Below are 24,931 nucleotides of genomic sequence, written 5' to 3' on the forward strand. Positions count from 1 at the left end.
GAGGAGAGGATTTTTTTTTCTAACAAGATACTGTATTGATACCAGCTTTCTGAGCTGCTGCAGTCAGCATCAGAGGTATTGTGCTTCAGATAATCTAGAGGTGTGATTTATGTCTAAATATTGTACAGAATATTACAGAGAAGCCTCAGTAATTCTCACTTTGCTAGTCTATACATTTGGTAATCCTCATCAGAAACCTTGAGGAACTCTCCCCATTTCTCAACAGAAATTTCATAGCAAAGCCAATTTTGTAATCCTGTTTAATATTACTAAAATGTACTACAGACTATTTTAACATGTTAAGTTTGGGTGATGATTAAGACTAGCCCACATGTTTCAAAATAAGTGTGTCTTCAAAAAAAAAAAAAAGTGTGTTCTTTTATTCCCTAATATGCAAAGTTCAGCAAACTGCAGTGGATCTCTAGCACACATTAGCATGCTGCGGTGCATCCAAAGCAAGAATACTTACAGGGACATTGTCAGGTTGAAACTGCTTTCCAATAATAAGCTCACTGTAGTTTTTCCCTGAGTTCCAGCCAGTTTTGCTTTTACATTTCCTTTTTAAAATACTTTCCCCTACAGTTTTGTAATCAAAAGGGAAAATAGTAGTGACTAAGGCCCCAATCATGCAGAAAGAACTATGAAGTTGAAACCCTGTTCCCTCAGAAAGTGGATGCAAAGAGCAGACACTGGAGATCCCCTCTGTAGGAATGGGTAACTGACTACATTGTGGCAACAGTGACATTGGCTATACAGGGAGTGCGGTTGCATGTACAAAGTAAAGTAATTTTTCCATAATTTCTTTAAATAGTAGTAACCAGAGATGTTGCTTGTTACAAAAGCAAGTAAAAAAAGGCACAAAAATGATTTAAGTTGATGGTATCCCATTTGCAAAATCTAAGATTCTCTGCTTTATCTTTCTGAGCGCTTAAAATAAAATAAATTAATGGAGATATCCTATCTCCTAGAACTGAAAGGGACCTTGAAAGGTCATTGAGTCCAGCCCCCTGCCTTCACTAGCAGGACCAAGTATTGATTTTGCCCCAGATCCCTAAGTGGCCCCCTCAAGGATTGAACTCATAACCCTGGGTGTAGCAGGTCAATGCTCAAACCACTGAGCTACCCTTCCCCCTGCTTGTACACCCTTCCACTTGTGTCGGTATAACTTATGTTGCTCAGGGATGTGAATAAGCCACCGAACTAAGTGCTGGTGTGGACAGTGCTATGTCGGCTATAGAGTCTTCCCCAGATGCACTATGCCACCACTGTAGTGCTTCTAGTGTAGACTAGCCCTAAATGTAACACGACACCCGTAGGAGGTATTAGGCAGTGGAGGTCAAACCCCGGACCTTTGGCTCTAAAAACATGAGCCTCTACTAGCTGAGCTAAAAGTCCCCGTTATGTTGCATCAAAGGTTGTATAGATTCGAATCTCTGTGTGGGACAGCCATATTGATCATGGGTTATATAAACAATTTGAGAAATTAGAAGTTTGTTTTAAGAACTAGCTATATAAAAGAGGTGATGGTATTAGGTTTTAAGTATCAATGCGTGTCAGTAGTAATATTACATAATTTTTTCATGGCTCTTCAATAGCTTATGGGAATTGACTCAATTGGGCTCCCTCAGTCTAGGTTCCACTGAATAGGTGTCCACTTAACAATCTATCATCACCACATCTGACCTCCTCATGAGTCTCAGCAGAGGTACCAAGGATTGAACGGATGTGGTGGATGAGTCCTTTTCTACCTCAAGACGGCGTCTATTCTTGATAATTTTTAAAAATGATCTCACTATGCTGCACTGGTGGAAGACTGGTTGCAGATGTTTTTATCACTGAATTTTTTTATTCTAGTACACCTCTACCTCGATATAATGCGACCCGATATAACATGGTAAAGCAGTACTGGGGGGGGGGAGGGCTGTGCACTCCAGTGTATCAAAGCAAATTCAATATAATGTGGTTTCACCTATAACGCGGTAAGATTTTTTGGCTCCTGAGGACAGCGTTATGTCGAGATAGAGGTGTATTTGTGACAAAGGATTACTACATCTGAAAGATGGAGTATGGATAAATCTCAGAAGATTTGAGTGTCTCTGCTAAGTATGCTTCTTCTATATCCTTTTGTGGGCTATGTCTTCACTGAAAAAAAAGGTGTTTACAATAGGGCGGTCACGCGATTAAATAAATCGCGATTAATCACATGATTAAAAGAAGTAATCACGATTAATTGTGCAATTATTCACACTGTTAAATAATAGAATACCATTTATTTAAATATTTTTGGATGTTTTCTACATCTTCAAATATATTCATTTAAATTACAACACAATATAAAGTGTACAATGCTCGCTTTATATTTATTTTTGATTACAAATATTTGCACTGTAAAAAACAAAACAGTATATTTCAATTCACCTCATACAGGTACTGTAGTGCAATCTCTTTATAATGAAAGTTGAATTTACAAATGTAGGATTATGTACAAAAAATAACTGCATTCAAAAATAAAACTTTAGAACCTACAAGTCCACTCAGTCCTACTTCAGCCAATCGCTCAGACAAACAAGTTTGGTTACAGTTCGCAGGAGATAATGTTGCCTTGTTTACAATGTCACCTGAAAGTGAGAACAGGCGTTCGCATGGCACTGTTGTAGCTGGCATTGCAAGATATTTACGTGCCGGATGTGCTAAAGATTCATATGTCCCTTCATGCTTCAGCCACCATTCCAGAAGACATGCGTCCATGCTGATGACATGTTCTGCTTGATAACAATCCAAAGCAGAGTGGACTGACGCATGTTCATTTTCATCCTGTGAGTCGGATGCCACCAGCAGAAGGTTTTCATTTTTTGGTGGTTCAGGTTCTGTAGTTTCTGCATCGGAGTGGTGTTCTTTTAAGACATCTGAAGGCATGCTCCACGCCCCATCCCTCAGATTTTGGAAGGCACTTCACATTCTTAAACCTTGGGTTGAGTGCTGTATCTATCCTTAGAAATCTCACATTGGTACCTTCTTTGCGTTGTTTCAAATCTGCTGTGAAAGTGTTCTTAAAATGAACATGTGCTGGTTCATCATCTGAGACTGCTATAACATGAAATATATGGCAGAATGTGGGTAAAACAGAACAGGAGACATACAATTCTCCCCAAGGAGTTCAGTCACAAATTTAATTAATGCATTATTTTTTTAACGAGCATCATCAACATGGAAGCATGTCCTCTGGAATGGTGGCCGAAGCATGAAGGGAATATGAATATTTAGCATATCTGGCACGTAAATACCTTGCAATGCCGGCTACAAAAGTGCCATGCAAACGCCTGTTCTCGCTTTCAGGTGACATTGTAAATAAGAAGCAGTCAGCAGTATCGCCTATAAATGTAAACAAACTTGTTTGTCTTAGCAATTGGCTGAACCAGAAGTAGGACTGAGTGGACTTGTAGGCTCTAAAGTTTTGCATTGTTTTGTTTGAGTGCAGTTATGTAGCAAAAAAAATCTACATTTGTAAGTTACACTTTCACGATAGAGACTGCACTACAGTACTTGTATGAGGTGAATTGAAAAATACTATTTTATCATTTTTACAGTGCAAATATTTGTAATTAAAAATAATATAAAGTGAGCACTGTACACTTTGTATTCTATGTTGTAATACAAATCAATATATTTGAAAATGTAGAAAAACATCCAAAAATGTAACAAATTTCAGTTGGTATTCTATTGTTTAACAGTGCGATTAATTGTAATTAATTTTTTTTAATTGCAGTTAATTTTTTTGAGTTAATCACGTGAGTTAACTGCGATTAATCGATAGCCCTAGTTTACACATCAAGATAGCTATTTCAATATAACATCTTAGTGGAGAGAAAGCACAATAGCTTTTATCTATATGTAGTTATTTGAGGTGCATGCCAAGTAGGGTGTGTAGATTTGACCATGACTAGCTACAGCTAGATAAAAACTACCTTTATCTTATCTCATCTAGGACATTACATTGAGGTACATTGATGTAAAACCACACTTATTTCTTGCAGTGAAGACATAACCTAAAATACCTTCCTGAGGTTGGACTTGTAGCTGAATTCAGATTTCATGCATCCTGTGTGAGACTTGATATTGGCAGTGACAAAAGGGCTCCACTGACCTTCAGAGAGCTTTTCATAGATGGGCTTATTGGGGAACCATAGCGAGGAAGTAACTGACCTGTTACTAAGTGGGAGTGTGTTTGGGGGGGAGGGAGGGAAGGTCGTATTTGAATTTCAGTGGAAAAAATTTGCAAGATGGACCAAAATTTAGATCTGTCCTATGGTCCAAATTGATTTGCCTATATCTGCTGAAAACAAGGTGGAATGGCATCTCATATAAGGCTCTCCATGGCCAATTCAGGGTGTTGAAATAGCCCACCCTATGGCTATTTATTATTTGTATTCTCTTAGTTCCTAGGAGCCCTCGTCATGGACCAAGGCCCCATTGTGTTAGGCACTCTGTGAACAGACAATTGACAATCGAAGTATAAGACCCGAGACAACAGATGTATACAGATTGGGGAAGTACAAGGAAACCACGTGATAATATTAGTCAGCATGATAGGTTGTGATCTCAGCACATCTGCAGCCTCCCTGCCTATTTAGAGAAACTTATGCCTTTTAAAAAAAGCAGATCATGTGCATGAGGTCTCTGGAGGGAGTGTAGCAATTGAGTTATGTTCTTAGAGCTTAGGCTTTTTTGCTGTAAGCTCAGCTATAGTTTAATTTAAACTCAGCTGTAGGAAACAAAACATTTTATTTCCTTTCACGGAAACAGACGTGCTTTGTTGTAGATACTAATGACACAGTACAGTCATATGATTTCTTGTGGCTTTTGTTTTAAGTTCTTCTTTGTGAATTATGCAGCAATTATTAGTGTATACCATAGTTGTGAAATCTTTGATGAAAAGCAGAGACTTGTAGGGGAGACTGGATTGGAATTGCACGAGCTGAAATTGTTCAGTTTTGGGCTTTATGGGGAAAGTCGGAACTTTAAAGATGCTTAGTCTTTTGAGAAAAAGGGGTAAAGAATCAAAATTAAGAGTATTTTGTTCTTTCAGTATTCTTGGTGTGAAAAATGAACTGACACTAAAACCAATTTTACCAGTGTATACAATTTAAAGATTGCATCCCAAGGCTAGGACTTGATAATCTGATAGAAAAATGAAAAGTTAGAATTTGGTGAATGACCAGCTGCAAATCAGCTTTACAAGAACTGGGGGAAAGTGGGTGGGGTTTTCTGAATGATGGGAGGTGGAGGGGAAAGAGTAATATGTAACTTTCACAGACCAGCAAGCCAAGCTGCAATGACTTAAATCAGGGGTTCTCAAACTTCGTTGCACCACAACCCCTTTCTGACAACAAAAATTACTACACAACCCCAGGAGGGGGGACTGAAGCTTGAGTCCGCCCGAGCCCCATTGCCCTGGGTGGAGGGGCCAAAGCCCAAGCCGCACCACTCGGGGGGCAAAGCCCAAGGGCTTCAGCCCCAGGCAGGGGGCCTGTAGCCTGAGCCCCCCTGCCCAGGGCTCAGGCGTCTCAACCAGTTCCTCACTATTTGTCAAAATCAAATGTAGAACAGCCTCTCCCCTAGTAGCTTTCTCCACCTTCTGAAATAAAAAATTGTCTCCAGTAAATTCTTAGAATGTATTGGATAATCTGTGCCCTGCTGTGTTATTTTCCCAACAGATGTCTGAGTAGTTGAAGTCCCTCATCACCACCAAGTCCTGTGCTCTGGATGATTTTGTTGTTTAAAAAAAGCCTCATCCACCTCTTCTTCCTACTTAGGTGGTCTTATCACCCTTGTTTTTTACCCCTTTTATCCTTACCTAGAGACTTTCAACAAGTCTGTCTCCTATTTCCATTTAAACTTCAGTCCAAGTGTATACATTTAATATATAAGGCAACACCTCCTCCCTTTTTTCCGTGCTTGTCCTTTCCGAGCAAGCTCTACCCTTCTATATCAAATATTCCAGTCACGTGTATTATCCTATCAGGTCTCTGTGATGCCAACTATGCATAGTTGTGTTTATTTACTAGCATTTTGAGTTCTTCCTGCTTATTCCCCATACTTCTCGCATTAGTATACAGACATCTAAGATACTGATTTGAATCCCCCCCCCCCAGTTCTGTCTTGTCTCTCCTTTATCCCTGCTATAACAGCCCAGGCTCCCCCCAAATTCCGACCCTTCTCCCAGGTCTGTTTTTGACTTGCCTGTGGGCTTTGGGCACCTGCACCCTTTGAACTTAGTTTAAAGCCCTCCTCACTAGGTTAGCCAGTCTGTATCCAGATATGCTCTTCCCCTTCCTCACAGCCAGGCATTCACCTCCAGCATACATCTGTTTTAGTCTGGGTCCCTACCCTTGACCAGGTCTTGTACCCATTCAGAAAGATGGGAGAGGCTGAATGTTTTAAGTAGCAGCAACTGAAGCAAGAACTAGAGGAAATCAGAGCTCACCATATATGAATTCAGTGATTTAATTTTGTATCCATTTCAGTTCAGTGGGACTTTGTATCTGCATCTTAGATACCAGGGAAAGGTGTGCATTAGAAATGCCTGAAATGTGTGGAATGGTGGGACAAGACCGTCTTGCTCTTGCAGTGAGTAAACTGACTTTCCCTCAGGGCTAAGGAGGTGGTTCCACTTTTCCACTCAGAGTGGAGATCAGGCTTAAATAACTGCAGGAGTCAGTAGTTAACTCTGTTGGAAATGCTGTACCCTGGAGGTCTTTAAATAACATCTACAGTGAATAATAGCTTACAAGCCTATGTGGTGGTATTTTCTGTCTTTCTGTCTTTCTGTCTTTCCTGAGTTTTGTTCTGTGTCAAAATTAACTTGGACATCTGGGACTGATGAAGCAGAGCTCTGTATCACAGAGGTAGTCCTGGATGCTGGCATAAGTGCAGCAAGACAGGTGTGAAGTTATGGCCACATACAATTCTTTTAGAAAGAAAGTAATGAAGGCACAATGAAATAGTTGATGCTGCATTCTTAACTACTCAATAGTGTTGGCCAGTCACATTAATACAGGTGTACTGTTATCTTTTTAAATAGCACTGAGGGATGATGTGGAAAGTTAATAATACCCAACATGTTTGTTAAGGTAGTGTATGTTAGTAATACTCAAAACATCTAATGCATTGTGCAAGGGTTACTTTGTTGGCTGCTTAAGCAATTTTTGGAATCCTCCACAATTCTCATAAGATTTACATGAAGGAGCTAATGGGCATTTTTAGATGAGGAATTGAAAAATGTGCTTATACAGGTGTTTAATTCAGCTAGCATGAGCATGGTGTTCCTCTCTTCTGGAATTTATTGACGTTTTATAGATGACCATTTCTTCCTGGTTTATAGAGTCCAGTAGAACTAGCACTTTTGAAGGCATCCTGTGCTCTTGACAGACTTATGGAACTAAGTGGTAAACTTTTATAAAGGGTGGCTTTGAATATTCTGTTTATGTTGCTGTTAGTGCTGCGATATTCTCAACTTTTGGGCTTTACAGTATGTGTAAAGTATGTAAGAAAATATCTCCCAATGAAATAGATGTTTCTACAATAGGTATGCACACTGCATGCTGTGTACATACTTCCCCATATATACACATGTGGAAGTCGGATTCTTCTACTATAGCCATGGACCGCCAATCCCTTAATTTATATTTAAATTAACACTTTTGTTTTAGTTTCACTGGCACTGGAAGCAGCTCTCTCAAGATGAATGATTTTTCTTTTTATGATGTATGAGATACTGCATGTGGACTAGTGATGTACTGAATGTGGGGAAAAATAAGAATGGAATTTCAGGTTGTTGACGCTAAATGTCAACATTCATGGGGATAGAAGCTAGAATAGCTGTTTTTTTATTCCAGGAAATATTCAGTTGGAAAAAGCTAGGTACACCTCTACCCTGATATAACGAGACCCGCTATAACACGAATTCAGATATAATGTAGTAAAGCAGTGCTCCCGTGGGGGCTGCGCACTCCAGTGGATCAAAGCAAGTTCAATATAACGCGGTTTCACCTATAACGCGGTAAAATTTTTTGGCTCCCGAGGACAGTGTTATATTGAGGTAGAGGTGCATTGGAAATTCGCGTTAGTACACAGATGTTGGAATGATTTGATATACACTTTCTGCAATGTTACTGAACTGATACATGTTGTTTAAATCATTTCTCCTTCAGGGGTTAAATGCTATTCCTAAAAGGTTTCAGAGTAGCAGCCGTGTTAGTCTGTATCCGCAAAAAGAACAGGAGTACTTGTGGCACCTTAGAGACTAACAAATTTATTAGAGCATAAGCTTTCGTGGACTACAGCCCACTTCTTCGGATGTATCCGAAGAAGTGGGCTGTAGTCCACGAAAGCTTATGCTCTAATCCGAAGAAGTGGGCTGTAGTCCACGAAAGCTTATGCTCTAATAAATTTGTTAGTCTCTAAGGTGCCACAAGTACTCCTGTTCTTCTTATTCCTAAAAGGCTTGCCCCATCTACAGCCATTGAGAGAGTTGAGTTTGTGTGCAACTTTCAAAAGTACCTTAGTGATTTAGGAGCACAAATCCCACTGAAAGTCAAGGGGACTTCATACTCCTAAATCACTTAAGTGCTTTTGAAAATTGCACCTTTTTATCTTTAGTTTGTTGCAAAATCTACTTACTACTCTGAAGTCCTACTGTTAATTGGGAAACATTACGTATAGCTTGGTTTCTTATGGATTCTTAAATACTTGAGATGAGTTCAAACTTGACACAGTTAAAGGGGCCTGATGTTTTTTCAGTAAGTGCTGAGCACCTGCTTTCTGAAAATCAGATCCTGTAAAGTGTCATAAATTGGCTAGCCAGACGTGGCAGCACCCCCATTGCTAATCATGTCAGTGTGTGCAAATGGTAATGAAAGCGAGTTACTTTAGAGGCTATATTAGTAATAGTATTGGTGTGGAAAATGCTAATTCATGGATTAAATGGCTGTCTGATTAGTGGTGGTGGTCCACTGTTGGAGTCACAGGGCAGAAAAATAGTTCTTGTACTCTTTCTGTAACTTGTGCCAACATATAGATGTGGTGGGGGTATTAAAAATGCCTAACTCTCTCATATATGTATATACAAGTACACACACAAACACAAATTTAGTGTGATTCACTGAAAAGTATCTCTCTTAGAAGTGAAGTAGTTTAGTAAAATTTAGATTTACTTTCATAAGGTACAGTAAAAGTAGGCAACCTTTAATCCATTTAACAAAGAGCCTTCAGTTTCTACTTCAAGGCATGTGGAATAATACTTTGTAAAGTAACTTAATGTCTAGCCAACTATTTTAAGACGTTTGCTCTTGCAAGGAGTAGGCCAGGTGAAATGTTTACGTAAGCAGCCTTGTTCCTTTATTCAAGAAAGGTAACTCTACTCATATTTCCAGAAGCACAACCTAGTGTTACTTAACCACTTCAGTTACCCATTTCAGTGCTGGCTAATATGGTTGAGATGTTCGACAGACCAACTTTTACCTCTGCTTTATGCTTGTGGAGTATAGGATTGCAACAGCATGTTGCTGAATGTTCCAGGAACATCTTCAGTCTTCTCTTCAATGAGTTTTAATTTTAATTATTATGGTAAGTACGGCACTGAAAAAGCTCTGAATGGGTTGATTTTGATAGGGTATTGATCCAAAAATTGTGTAGTAATCTTAAGTAACTTTCATGTCAGAAAAACATGGCTATGCTATTTCTGTGTTTAGGCAAAAAGCATCCAGGTCAGGGGTGGGCAAACTATGGCTCACGGGCTACATCCGGCCCGCGGGATCATCCTGCCAGGCCCCTGAGCTCCTGGCCCGGGAGGCTCGCCTCCGGCCCCTCTCCTGCTCTCCCCCCTCTCCCGCAGCCTCAGCTCGCTCGCTCCACCGCTGGCGCAATGCTCTGGGCGGCGTGGCTGTGAGCTCCTGGAGCAGCGCAGCTGCAGAGTCCGTCTTGACCCAGTGCTCTGTGCTGTACGGTGGCGGCCACCAGTGCTCCAGGCAGCGCGATAAGGGGGCAGGGAGTGGGGGGGGCGTTGGATAGAGGGCAGGGGAGTTTGGGGTGGTGGTCAGGGGGTGGAGGTGTGGATGGTGGTTGGGGTGGGAAACAGGGTTGAATGGGGGCAGGGATCCCGGGGGGCAGTCAGGAAGGAGAGGGGATTAGATGGGGCGGCAGGGGGCAGTCAGGGGACAGGGAGAAGGGGCGGTTGGATGGGTCAGGAGTCCCGGGGGGGCCATCAGGAATGAGAGGAGGGGATGGATGGGGCGGTGGAGGTCCGGGGGCAGTCAGGGGACAGGGAGCGGGGGGGTGTGGATGGGGGAGAGATCCCAGAGGGCCGTCAGGGAACAGGGGGGTTGGATGGGGCAGGAGTCCCGGGGGGCCAGATAGGAGTTGGGGGCCGGGCCATGACCCCCTCCCCTAACCGGCCCTCCATACAATTTACAAAACCTGATGCGGCCCTCAGGCCAAAAGGTTTTCCTGCCCCTGATCTAGGTTATCTTGTGGTGTCACATGGGTCCAGTTCTTACACTGAAATGGATTTATATCAATACTATTCAAAAATATAATTTTCACCTGTTTACAAATATATGGGGAATGTAACTGTAGATTCAAGGCACAATATAAATGGGTACACTATAAATGAAGATAGCATTCAGATTGCTGATTGTGGTTTCTCTGTGCTTTAGAAAATTGGATCCGTGGTTCTTGAGCCTGGATTAATCAAAGCTAGGGACTTGTTCAGTTGTGCTGCCTTGAGGAAAGTATTCATACTTAAATGAGCAGCTGAACTCTGGAATCTGGAGTACATACACCTTACTGCTCTTTGTAGTCCTCCACTCAAGTGAGCATATCCCACAGGATCAGTTTTTCTTCAGGTGGACTTGCATTGATAGACTCTAGCCATTACCATTATTTAAGCCTGCATATATAGTGAAACTTGTTTTTGATTACTATTGGGTTCCCTTTCTTGACAGTTACAATACCTGTTGGACTACTGTTAACCAAATCACCTTTCAGAGAATAGTTATTAATTTGAAGTCCTGTCCTTTTTTCTTGTGTAGCAGTGAACAAAAACACATTTTTAGGGCATAATACTCAGCTGTTCCTTGTCCTGAGCCTTGGGGTATATCAGCACTTAAAACAGTACAGCAGGGCAGCTATAATGCTCAGTGTAGACACTACCTATGTTGATGGGTGGGTTTCTCCTGTTGGTGTAGGTAATCCACCTCCCTGAGAGGTGGTAGCTAGGTTGATGGAAGAATTCTTCTGTTGACCTAGTGTTGTCTGCACTGGGGGTTTAGTCGGTATAGCTACTTCTCCTGGGTGTGGATTTTTCACAAAATCTAACCTGCCTCTTCAGCATTATTGATAATTCTACTATTTCCATCTAGTAAAGGACCATATTAGGGTTTTTTTTGTTCCTTATGTATTTAAAAAACTTCCCTTCTTATCCTTAACTCTGCTGACTATAGATTTCTCCTTGTGTCCCTTTGCTTCCCTTATTAATGTTCTGCAATTCCTAGCTTCTCATTTATGTTCAATACTATTAACTTCCCCTTTCTTCCATTTGTTATTTTATTTTTTATAGCTGTCTTCCCTTCCCTTCTAAACCAGCTCATTTTTTTTTAATCAATACAGCATTTGTCATATATTGTGGGATTTTGTAGTTTTGGGCATCTACTAAAGTGTTCTTAAATAATTTCCAATTATCACTTGCATTTTTCTGATTAAATTCTTCCTCCCAGCTGATTTGGCTCATAATTGTTTTCAGCTTTGTGAAATTGGCTCTTTTCCATGTATGCATGTATATCTCAGTGGTCTGGACTGTATTCTGTTTGCACATTATAAATATGATCAAGTCATGATCACTTGTATGTAAGCGACGATTAATTTTTAGTTCTGTGATCAGTTCCTTTCTATCTGTGGAAACAAGGTCCAATATAGAATTCCCCCATGTTGGATGCAGTACTTCTTGAGTTACGAAATTGTCATCTATAATATTTAGAAATTCTAAGGCTGTTTTAGTATTAGCAGCATGAGACCTCCAGCATGCGTCCCTCAATTTTAAGTCCTGTATAATCACGCTGCTTTTTGCCTACACATCATAGGCCTGGTCTACATTAGGGGGCGGGGGGATCGTGAATAACGTAGCTGAAGTTGACATACTTAGACCTACTCACCATGGTGTCTTCACTGCGGTGAGTTGACTGCTGCCGCTCCCCTGTCGACTCTGCCTGCACCTCTCGCAGCGGTGGAGTACGGGAGAGCGTTCGGGGGTCAGTTTATTGCGTCTAGACTAGCTGGATCGATCGCTGCCTGCCGTTTCGGCGGGTAGTATAGACATACCCAGAGATGAGTAAGGAGCCAGTCATACTGTTTCCTAGTGTGATTTATTTGGTGTCTGCTACAGACAATCAACACCCCATGTTTTACTTTATCTGTTAAGAGATGAAGCGTTCTTCCGAGTTTTCAGTTACTTGGAAACAGGTAATGCCAGAGGGCCACTCCCTTATCTTTTTTGCCCATTCAGTCCTTCCCAAATAGGTTATAACCATTGGTTTTTAGTAGAGCCCTGCTTGGACACAAAATTTGTATCTGAATCTGATCCGCAAACATGGTCCGCAGATTTGCAGGGCTCTAATTTTTAGCATTCCAGTCATAGGAATCTCCATTTGTACCTTGATCCAAAACTAAGCCAACCTCTGTTTCTCTCCATAATGCCTTGTCAGGCAGTGACTCTTGGGAAGGTTTAGGAGGGCTCACTACCTCGTTCAACCACGGATTACAAAGTTGAGTCTAGGGTTTTTGCCCTGCCAGATATATTTGGAAACAGCTCTGTGTAGGCCCCTAAATGCTACTGGAACAGCTAGGGGAATGTATTAGAATGAATAAAGCCATCAAGCAACAAACTCCATTCTAATTAGATTAACTTTTCTTGTCCATTATACAGACAGGACTTCACATCCAGGTTTGTTTTATGATTGTAATTTGGAGAACGGCATTTTGTTGAGTGTCTTGCTTTTGGAGAGTGAATTCATGATTTTGTTTTAGTGTTGAAGATTGATAGAATGTGATCTCTAGCAGCAACATTTTGTGTTTGGTTTTTTAAAAAATTTATTTAGTGGACTTCTTCTCTTTGACATAGGAAAACCTCAAGGTCAGTTGAACCAGTAGCATGTCCTGAGGTGCAGCAGCAACAGAAGAAGCAGAGAACAACTTTGTTCTTCTAGCAGTGGCAACAGAAGTGACTACAGGCAAGTTAGAGGTTGTTAAAGGATTTCTTTTATATGGTGCCATTTTTGGTAATGCCATGTTCTAGGTGTTGCTTAGAACACAATGAATTAATAAGTAATGCTTTCACTTTATTCATGTGAATCACTTTTAATGTATGTGTCTGATTTGACAGTTCCCATTTAAGTAAGATTCTAGATTAGCGTTTATCATGACTCCTACTCCTGAACAGAAGGGCACCCCTTAAAGTTCAAGTTTTTTTTTTTTTTCCAATTGGTATAGGCCCTTGTTTGCATGGAGGTATTGGTATAGGGAGCTTTATTTGTTAACTGAGGCTGAGTGCCTGAGGGATTTGCAGAAATTGCTAATTTTTTTTTGTAGGACTGATCCATGAGCTTTGTGGTGTATTTAAACAAATGTGCCATTTTATAAACTTTTTATGTGAAATTATTTTTCACTTCATGCACATGAATAATACAACTCATTTAACACCTATAAATGCAAATGAGAGAACAACCTGTTCAGAAGGTGTTTTAGGACTATACAGCTCAGTGTACCATCTTCCATAAAAGTAACCGATATAAAGTCCATATAGTAGCAAATTTTTGTTGCAGTTTCTTTCTTTATAATACAAAATAGGAAAGTAAATAAGTTCAGAGCTAAAAATAAGAGTAGTTCAATGGTATTACATGCTTTGCAGTGTATGAGTTACAATTCTGTGTTAGTTGCAAATGAAAGTAGTGTGCTTTGGTAAGTAAAATTGCATCAGTTTGCCCTTTAGTAAAATCTGTAAATTTAAATTGAGTTATGATTGAACACTAGAATCAATCTCTCTCATTATTTTAAAGGTATTTTAAGATTAAACCTTTGAGAATGAAGAATGGGGGGGTTGATACTGTAAATGATTGTGGTACATTTAAAAAATATGGCTCATAAAAATTGAGGCGTTTTCTTCTTTTAATGTGCATATTTTATATCACGCTGGTAATTTAGGCTGGTTCTTCCCTTCACACCTAAGATAGTCACAGCTTCCGTTTTAGTAAACTGTTCATGGGATAGATAGGCAGGGTCAGGCACAGCTAGGTTAAACCATGAGATTAATTTGAAAAATCTAGGGCCTGTAGTTTCCCTGCTCACTTGATTAGTTTTCATAATTCATCCTCATTCCCACAGCAGCAGCAGTAGTCAGAGGTGTTGGAACTAGGGGTGCTGGGGGTGCAGCAGCACTCTCTGGCTTGAAGTGGTTTCTATCCTTTACAGGGTTTACTGTTTGGTTCAGTGGCTCTCAGCACCCGCCCTATACAAATTGTTCCAGAACCCCAGCAATAGTAATGTAATATTTGCCAACAGAAAAGCATTTTTTGGTTTCTCTTTCATTCTTTTATCCCTAAGTGTCAGTGGGAACAGTTGGTGGAACAAGGAAGGAGAGAATCAGTTAAGTATGAATGATTTGGGCAGAGCTTGCCCTGCTTTGCTAAAATCTTTGAGATCTGGGAATCTACGCTCTATTTCTTGCTGTCAGTCTGTGACTTTCTGCTCCACTTTTTTTTGTATGTTCAACTGCAGGTGTATGAACAGCACAGAAGATAATTTTGCTTTTCAGGGATGATGTGGAGGGACACTTTGTGAGTAACTGTTTAAAAACAAAACTTTACTGTGTAGGAACAGAAATGAAATTGAATTTCTTTTCCTTATTCCATGTTGCATTAAATCTGCTTTCCATTTATGACAATTGATCATTCTTCAAGTCCTCATTAAGCTCAGAAAAAACATGAGTTTGAGGTGCAACTCTTGAAAAACAATTTAAGGTGAAGTTTGGATGGTGTCTTAAAGTTGTAGAACTAAAAAATAGATTATCTGTACTGTTAGGTTACTGTCATCAATGGCTGTTTATCATTCTATGATGACTGTGATCCACTGATGAACTTTAGTGTTAACCATGCAACATAATTTGCTCTATAGATATGAATGATATATAACCTGTGAAGCTTGTTCTGTGGATGATCTTTGGCAGGATTAACAAGATACTTTAAGGAGTCCCTTCAAATAATCTTCAGTGGCAGTGCTCCATGGTAGAAGGGTTGAATTAGCCACCTAAGGATGAGCTTTCTTCACTACTGCTAATAGGTCCATGTCAATTTATGAATTAAATCTCTAATTCTGATTGAGGACTCTGACTTGTACCACACTAAGCTGGTATAGTAAAATTCTATAATACCATTCATTCTGAAAACCAGCTTTTCACCCACGCCCTGAAATGCAGCAGCAGTATGACAGGACACAGACACTACCCCACAATTCAGCACCGGAAGTGAAGAAAAACTACCATAGTCTTTTCACCTCTAAGGCAAAAGGAACGATCTATAAATTTAGTTCTAGTGCTTGGGTCGCTTTTCTGAAACATTTATTCTTGTGAAAATGTATGTCCTCTTTAATGACCTCATGTGATCAAAGCCTTGGTCTGGTGCCTTATTTGACACAGTAACTCTGTCAGTATGGTACTTCCTAGTGCCACAGTGGAATACTGAGTCATCAAACAGCTCTTTCCTTTGAACCAGCAATTTCTTAGCAATAATATTACTGTAGCCTAGAGTAACAACTCAAAACTGTATTGTCGCATTACTCTAGGACTTTGTAGTAGAAGAGTCCCCCAACAGCAATACTATCATTTTGCTTAATTTTACTTTCATATAGTATAAACATGCTGTGTTCCTTAGGGTGGCTTCTGAATATTCCTACTTGGGACATGAGTTAATCTCTTTCTTTCTCTCTCACCCCGTCCCCCACCGTGGGGTGGGAAAATGCAGTTGAGTTCTGGGAACATTCTAGAAAAGCAGTGCTTGTTGAGACCGCTTGAGTGCCTCTTCATGGCACTAAGCATCTGGAGCTGAAGTATTGTGAGGCCTTGTTAACCCCTATCACCTCCGTTCCTTCCTTTCTCACTGACTAAGTGCAGTGATAGGAACTTGAACTTCACACTCAGAATTTTACTTTTATCAAAAATTCTGGTTAGCTTGTTATAATTATTCTAAACTTGTATAGCGATTACGTAACCAGTTTTTAATTCGTTTGGATCCCATTTCACGTGATTTTGAATTCCCGTGCTGGTTCTGCCTTTTCTTCTAGAATCCAGTCTTAAGATAAAAACAGACTTAAGCAGTATATTTTGTGCCTCTCCATGTTGGAGCTACATGCACAATTTCATGGATAACATTGTTCTGCTTACTGTTCTGTAACTAATAGAAAAAACAGATTTCATTCCTAGTAGTGTTAAATTAGATTAACGCTTGACTTCCTAATTTGGCGATTGATTTCAGCCAATGTAAACAATGGGTGCTAGTCCCTTTGCTTTTAGTCAAGAAGGAATCAAGAAAGTATTGGCTTCCAGTCATCTTCCTGTTGGCCCCTTTCAGGTTCTGCTTGCCATTTCAGGAAGGCTGATTGACAGTTTTTCTATGTTCCATTGCCCCACTTGGTACCTGGATTCCTTATGAATCAGGAGAAGGAATCGCTGCTTTTGTTGATCCAGGAGACTTCAGCTTCAGTCAATTGGGTTGATTTGATTTACATGGTGTTCTTGGGCCCATTCTTCCTGGCCAGGGCTCATGTGGACTTGCCATAGTTGGCAGACTGTAGAATTTAGTAGGGGCCAGCAACTAGGTGACTGCACCTCACTTCTCTGCCCAGCATCAGTTCAGAAAGACCAGGAGCTGCATCCTGATCAGTGGAGCCATCAGCGTGGATAGCAAGGAGGAGATTCCATCGATGGCTTTCATATTGAAATAGAGATAAAGGAGCTGTGCTACCATTATGCTTCTCCTTTTCAGTGAGGGCGCTCTTATACTCTGGAGTTTAGCCTACCGGAACAAGGCTGCTGCAGCTTCATGACCTCTTCCTAGCAGAGAGCTTTTTTGACATCCTTCCTGTTCTTCCCCCAGCAGAGGAACAACCTCTAAAGCCACCTCCCTTTCCACCACTTCTGTAGCATCCTTCTGTCTCTTCGGGGCCTGCCTTTGGTTCCCCTGCAGTCAAGATGGTGCTTTTCAACACAGGAGGGTACCTACCCACTGGTGGCTTATCTGGTTTCTCACATCTCTGAGGTTCAAAACATTACTCCAGTAGAGGTTAGGTCTCTGGTTCAAGGTGGTGAGCTATCTGTTTATGCAGTGGAGTCTCTAGAACTTGTCCTCCCCGTCTTTCCTCCAAAATAGTGAATTTGGGATACTCCATCTTTTAGATGACTCCGCTTAGCCGGGAAGTTAGGGGCAGTCAGACTCATACTTTGTCTAGAGTAATCACTCAGTGGATGATGACTGTTCACAAAGAATCATTTATGCTAAGCTTCCACAATTGGTTTGCAGGAATCTATCAAAGTTAAACTGCTGATTGCCAGAGGACATGGCCAAGCACATGTTTTGGTTTGTTCTGTCCTGACTCACCAGGTTCTGTGCTCAACTATGGAGAGGGACATGTTTTCAAAATTCAAGCTCCTGCCTCTGCTCTTCAAAGATTTGAGGCTATTTAGATGTGTCCCAGACTCTGCTCTCAGGATGTTTTAAAGAAGTGGTGTAGCCATGTTGATCCCAGGATATTCGACACAGTGGGTGAGAGATCTTTTATTGGACCAGCTTCTATCGGTGAGAGAGAGAGAAGCTTTCGCACTTACACAGAGCTCTTCTTTACAGGTCTAGGAAATGTACTCAAATGTCACAGCTAATACAAGGTGGAACAGATTGTTTATCATAAGTAAACACACATTGTCAGAGACATTCAATTCAAAGTGAAGTGGCCAGTTAACACCAAGATAACTCTCACTACCTAGTAGCCCATGTATGCAAGAACAAATCTACTTCCTCCTCCTTCCCAGAGAAACAAGCATAACTTCTGATGAAGTGGGTTCTAGCCCACGAAAGCTTATGCCCAAATAAATTGGTTAGTCTCTAAGGTGCCACAAGGACTCCTCGTTGTTCTCTCTAGCAGTCTCTGGTCAGTCCAGACTGTAAATTTCTGGGCTCAATGAAGGTTGTACAACCTGCACTACTTTGTTCACTTGCAAGAGGGAGTGTCCGTTTATGACATGGAAAAAAAATGGCTAAGAGAACATAGTTCTAGTCCAGTATTTTCTAATTTGAATTTCTGAAAACAGTTAAGTGTAGTAAAATTTGAATTTGATTAAATTGCTTCATCAAAAGTAGAGTGAGTTAACAAGTGTCACATCAGCCTGGACACTTTGGAATTACTATGTGTTGAGATTGGATTAAAGTATTCTCTAACTATCAGGGGAATCTAGTTTTATTTAACTACATATAGTTTATAAAACTATTTGTTTTAATTAAAAAACCACAAATGTATTGATGAAAAAGAACAGCTATGAATCAGCATAACTTATAAATATTGGCTTCATTTAACTATAGTAATTTTCAAAGCAGGGCTAACTATGAAAAATAATCTTGGCATAGGAACATTTGGGCTAGTTATTTGATGCTAGCATTTGATGCACACAGATGGTAAATGGTTACTATTAAAGTCTTTTAAGTAAACAAAGTAAATAGATTTCTGCTTTCAGTAACATATGGTTACGTCAGGTATGCTCTGATTCTTAAAATGAGATATATAGCAGATAAGGATTACAGATATTGACACCCACCATTAAGAGTCTGTCTGGATTTGCATACAGTAAGACTATTCTGTTTCAGACAGCATAAACAGGTGCAATAATAGGTAATATCTTTGTGGCATTTCTTGCAAATTGTTATGGATCAAGATGTATGAGGATAAAATAAAAGTGGGGCAACTGTAGGTCAGGCTGATTAGTCCTGGGAGGTGGGAGCCAGCATATCTGAGTTGTTTTTCCCAATTCTGCTACTGACTTACCAGGTAACCTTGAGTTTAACTTCTGTTGTAGTATCTTTGTAAAATAGTGGTGCTGCTTATGCAGTTTTACAATGTACTTGATCTATGAAAGTGAATGTTATCTAAGTGTGAGTATTACCACTATTTTATTTTGAGAAAATAAAGTTTTTGGTAATATCTAAATTGCAGAAAGCTGGAGACCTCAAAATATTTAGCAAGCAAGCTTCAAAGACTTACTGAATGTCTGAAGAAATAAAAATGGATTTATAAATGAATATATTCACACTGCAATGTGTACTTGCTGAATTTGGAATCAATTTTTTTTTTAAATATAGTTTAAAAAATAGAAATCTGGTGGTGGTGATAAATGTGTCCTGCTTCAGCAGTATTGTTTAGTTCTTCTTCGAGTGCTTGCTCATATCCATTCCATTAGGTGTGTGCGCGCCGCGTGCACGATCGTCGGAAGATTTTTACCCTAGCAACACCGGCGGGTCGGCTGTGGAGCCCCCTAGAGTGGCGCCTTCATGGCGCTGAATATATACCCCAGCCGACCCGGCGCCCCCTCAGTTCCTTCTTACCGCCCCTGACGGTCGTTGGAACTGTGGAGCGCTGCTTAGCTGTTCTCCACTTTCCCTAGCTTTCTTGTTGTATCATAGTTGTAGTTATAGTTATAGTCTTAGAGTTTGTTGTAAGTTAGTTAAGTAGTTTTAAAGTTGTTCTAAATAGTCCAGGGGGTTAAGGGGGTCGTCTCCCCCCTTTTCTCCCCCGGCCGCGGGGCCGGGCTCATGCCCAACGCTCCCGGCTTCAAGCTGTGCGCCTCCTGCGCTAAACCTATGCCCACGAGCGACCCGCACGAATCTTGTCTGAAGTGCCTGGGAGAGTCACACCAGACAGACAAGTGTAAAATCTGTAAGGCCTTTCGTCCGAGAACGAAGAAGGAGCGGGACTTTCGGCTCAGGCAACTTCTGATGGAGGCGGCTCTTAGCCCGGACGCTCCTTCCACGAGCAAGGCCCCGGCACCTAGCACCTCGGTGCGCAGTGCCCCGGCGGCACCGGCTGCGACGACCACGCGAGTGGCGTCAGACAAGCCTCCCCGGCACCGGACCTCGTCGGCACCGCAGACACAGCAAGTGCCTCGGCGCCGGTCCTTATCCCCAGGGCATAAAAAAGCCCATAAGACGGGGACATCAGTGCCGAAGACGCCAGCTCCCCCAGTGTTGGGGGTAGAGCCGCGTCCACCGGTGGAGCAACGGAAACAGTTGCCTCCGGCACCGTCGACTCCGGCGCCGAGGCCGTTGAGTCCGGTGCAAATAGCGTCTCCCCCCAGGCCGGCGGTGATACAGTGCCTCCCGTCGACTCCAGAGACCTTCGCGGCGGCGAGAGACTTAATAGCTCTCACGGAGCCGGCACCGCCTCAGCCACCGGCACCGACTGCACCGTTGACTCGCCCGGTCCAGTCGAGGGGGAAACCTGCTTTGATGCGCCCACCATCACAAGGGCTGGAACCTCGGCACCGGTCCAGGTCCCGAAGCAGGTCCCCACGCCGCTCGCAGTCCCGGCGCCGAATATCGTCTCGGCACCGGTCGTACTCGCGGCCAAGATCTACTTCGCGGCACCGTTCTACGTCTCGGCACCGCTATGATCGTCGGCACCGATCAACGTCGAGACGTAGTTCTCGGCACCGCTACGGTCGGCGCTCGACGTCGAGGGGTCGCTCCCGGCACCGGGCATACTCCAGGTCCTCGTCGAGGTCCAGATCTGACTCCCGGCACCGACGAGGTCATCGGCACCGGTCGCGGTCCCGGCACCGATCGCCGGCACCGCGCAGAGATAGATCATCTCCGGACCGGCACCGTGCGGCACCGCAGCCCACCGGGATGGTTTCATCTCTCTCGGCACCGCCATGGCCGTCTAGATCGGTGTCCCGCTCCTCGGAGGACTTGTCGAGATCGGCATACCCCCCTCAAGGGCGCGCCGATGAACAAAATTTCGGCCACTGGCAGGAGATGGCAGAGGACCAATCTCATGGACCATCTCACTGGTCGTTTTGGACCCCGTGGGCATACCACCAAGAACAAGGGGCTCCAATACCATCGACCTCTCGCTCGGGTCACTCGGTTAGAAGGGCCCCAGAATCCACCATCTCTCGGCCTCCGCCAGGAGGCATGGAGGCTTCGGTGTCCACGCCACCCGACACCAGGGACCCAAGTGCAGGTGATGCCCCGGCCCAAGAGCAAAGGGATCAGGACCCCCCCTTGGATCCGGTACCACCGGAGGCATCCTCTTCCTCCTCTCCGGACGAGGCAGTGGCGGGCACTTCATGTACGGGTCCCCCTCCGATAGATCTTCGGGCTCACCAGGATCTCCTGCGTAGGATGGCCCGTAATATGGACCTGCAGGCGGAGGAGATAGTGGAGGTGCACGACCCGATCGTGAACATCCTTGGAGCAGATGTCCCATCGAGGGTGGCGTTACCTCTGATCCGCACGATCCAATCGAATGCGGATACGATATGGCAAACTCCTGCCTCCATTCCACCCACGGCGAGAGGGGTGGAAAGAAAATACTTTGTCCCCTCTAAGGACTATGGGTACTTGTACACCCACCCCCAACCGTGCTCACTGGTGGTGGAATCAGTGAATGCACGAGAGCGCCACGGCCAGCAGGCTGCAGCGCCTAAATCAAAAGAGGCTAAGCGGCTCGACCTGTTTGGCCGTAAGGTCTACTCAGCCGGAGGGCTACAACTGAGAGCGGCGAACCAACAGGCGTTACTGAGCCGCTACAATTTCAACTCCTGGAACTCTATGGGGAAGTTTAAGGAGTTGATTCCCCAAGAGTCCAGGGAAGAGTTTGGAGCCATGGTAGAGGAGGGCAAGAAGGTGGCTCGGACCTCCTTGCAGGCCTCCTTGGACATTGCAGACTCAGCGGCGAGGACCCTGGCTTCGGGCATCGCTATGCGCAGGATCTCCTGGCTTCAGGTTTCGGGTTTGCCTCCGGAGCTGCAGCAAACCCTACAAGATCTGCCTTTTGAGGGGCATGGATTGTTCTCGGATAAGACGGACTCCCGCCTGCAGAGCCTCAAGGACTCGAGAACAATCATGCGCTCCCTGGGGATGCATGTTGTGGGCCCCCAGCGCAGGCCATTTAGGCCGCAACCTCAGCGCTTCTACCCCCCCCCGCCTCGTCAGAGACAAGACTCGGCCCGGAGGCGAGGGCGAGGTGGTAGAAGAAGGTGGACCGGCCCTCAACCCGGCCAGAACCAGGGGCCACCTCGACCACCTTCAGGCCCCAGGCAGAACTTTTGAAGGTGCGGTCGAGGACGGCGCCCCAGTCATCCCCCAGGATCCAGCCCCCTCCTTTCGGGATCGCCTCTCCCACTTCCACCGTGCTTGGTCCCTTATAACTTCGGACCGTTGGGTCCTCCGCACGGTGGAGAGGGGATACGCTATCCAGTTTTCTTCTATCCCCCCCTCCTCCCCCCCTTCCCCGTCCCTCTTCAGGGACCCTTCTCACGAGCAACTTCTTATACAGGAAGTTTCTACGCTCCTCGCTATGGGGGCCATAGAGGAGGTTCCAGTGGAATTAAGGGGCAGGGGATTCTACTCCCGTTATTTCCTCATCCCCAAGTCCAAAGGAGGTCTGCGACCCATCTTGGACTTGCGCGGACTCAACAAATTCGTAGTAAAGTTGAAGTTCCGCATGGTCTCTCTGGGGGCCATTATCCCTTCCCTCGATCCTGGAGACTGGTTTGCCGCCCTCGACATGAAAGACGCATACTTTCACATTGCTATTTTCCCGCCTCACAGACGCTTCCTCCGATTCGTGGTAAACAGGGTGCACTACCAATTTGCAGTCCTTCCCTTCGGACTATCTTCGGCCCCACGGGTCTTCACGAAATGTATGGCTGTCGTGGCAGCGTACCTTCGTCGGCAAGGGATACAGGTGTTCCCGTACCTAGACGACTGGCTGGTACGCGGTCGCACCAAGGAACAAGTTCGCGATCACGTCCACATAATAGTGCGCACATTCAACAAGTTGGGTATCCTACTCAACAAGGACAAATCCACTCTAGAACCTACCCAGAGAATAGAATTCATCGGTGCGGTTCTAGACTCCAGACGCGCACAAGCCATCCTGCCAGACAATCGCTTTTGCACCATCACGAGCCTCATACAGGGACTCAAGGCCTTCCCAACTACCACGGTGAGGTCGTGCCTTACCCTCCTGGGTCACATGGCTTCATGCACGTACGTAACCAGGCATGCCAGACTTCGGCTTCGCCCACTCCAGACCTGGGTGTCATCAATATACCGCCCACATCGGGACAGCCTGAATATGGTGGTCACAATCCCGAACTCGGTCCTGACCTCCCTCACATGGTGGCTAGATCACAATGTGGTTTGCGAGGGGATGCCGTTTCACGCCCCACAACCCTCTCTGCACCTGGTCACAGACGCTTCATCTCTGGGTTGGGGCGCCCATCTCAACGAGCACCATACCCAGGGCCTGTGGACTGCACCTCAGCTAGCCCTGCACATCAATGTTCGGGAACTGATGGCGGTGCGCCTGGCGTGCCAGGCATTTCTCAATCTCCTACGTGGCCGCTGTGTGTTAGTTCTCACCGACAACACCACGGCCATGTTTTACATCAACAAGCAGGGAGGAGCACGTTCGTCAATTCTATGCCAAGAGGCCATTCGCCTGTGGGACTTCTGCATCGCCCACTCAATCCATCTCACGGCATCGTTCCTCCCTGGAGTCCAGAATACTCTGGCGGACCGGCTCAGCAGGTCCTTTCAAACGCACGAGTGGTCTATCCGTCCGGACATTATACATTCCGTCTTCCAGAAGTGGGGGTTTCCCCACATAGACCTGTTTGCATCTCGAGACAACAGGAAGTGCCACGTGTTCTGCTCCCTGCAAGGTCGAGCTCCGGGCTCCCTCTCGGATGCGTTTCTCCTTCCCTGGAAAGACCACCTGTTTTATGCCTTCCCTCCGTTTCCTCTGGTCCACAAGGTACTGCTCAAATTGCGCAGAGACCAGGCACAGGTAATTCTGATCGCTCCAGCGTGGCCGAGACAACATTGGTACACCACGCTGTTGGAACTCTCGGTTCGGACACCGATCCCGCTTCCGTTGTATCCGGATCTCATCACGCAGAACCACGGCCGGCTGCGTCACCCCGACCTGCAATCACTCCACCTCACGGCGTGGCTGCTCCATGGTTCACCCAGGCAGAGCTACAGTGTTCTCACTCTGTCCAACAGATTCTGCTGAGCAGTAGGAAGCCCTCAACACGGACCACATACTTGGCCAAGTGGAAGCGGTTCTCCTGTTGGTGCGAACAGCGAGCCACGTCCCCGTTGCACGCACCTATCCCTCTCATTTTGGAATATCTCCTATCCCTAAAACAGCAAGGGTTGGCGATATCTTCAATTAAAGTTCACCTGGCCGCTATATCGGCCTTCCATCCAGGGGAACTCGCGTCCTCGGTATTCTCTAACCCGATGGTCGTTAGATTCCTCAAGGGCTTAGACCGGACGTACCCACAACAACGTCAGCCCGTTCCGACGTGGGACCTCAACCTGGTTCTCTCCAAGCTCACAGGTCCTCCATTCGAGCCACTGGCCACCTGTTCACTTCTGTACCTGTCCTGGAAGACAGCCTTCCTCGTAGCCATCACCTCAGCAAGGCGCGTTTCTGAACTCAGGGCGCTTACATCCGAGCCCCCTTACACAGTTTTCCACAAGGATAAAGTGCAGCTTCGTCCACATCCTGCCTTTCTCCCTAAGGTGGTTTCTCCTTTTCATATCAACCAGGA

At 44.2% G+C, this 24,931-nt stretch overlaps 1 protein-coding gene across 25 annotated transcripts in view; it reads left to right on the forward strand.

The window, feature by feature from the left end:
* KLHL13 (kelch like family member 13) overlaps positions 1 to 24,931 on the forward strand; it is a 139,070-nt gene that overhangs the window by 1,068 nt on the left and 113,071 nt on the right. For 11 of the 25 annotated variants that reach the window (XM_065556786.1, XM_065556783.1, XM_065556778.1 and 8 more), the window contains exons 2-3: positions 13,172 to 13,280; positions 14,824 to 14,882. The exons of 2 other annotated variants lie outside the window; for them this stretch is intronic. In XM_065556786.1, the coding sequence (XP_065412858.1) occupies positions 14,863 to 14,882 (20 nt within the window). In that variant the 5' untranslated portion in view covers positions 13,172 to 13,280; positions 14,824 to 14,862. Of the gene's footprint in view, positions 1 to 13,171; positions 13,292 to 13,319; positions 14,692 to 14,823; positions 14,883 to 24,931 lie in introns of those variants that run through there. 12 more of the 25 variants (XM_065556784.1, XM_065556779.1, XM_042851190.2 and 9 more) reach the window with 3 other exon arrangements.

Source organism: Chrysemys picta, chromosome 9 (assembly GCF_011386835.1).
Source record: "Chrysemys picta bellii isolate R12L10 chromosome 9, ASM1138683v2, whole genome shotgun sequence".
NCBI classification, from domain to species: Eukaryota; Metazoa; Chordata; order Testudines; family Emydidae; genus Chrysemys; species Chrysemys picta.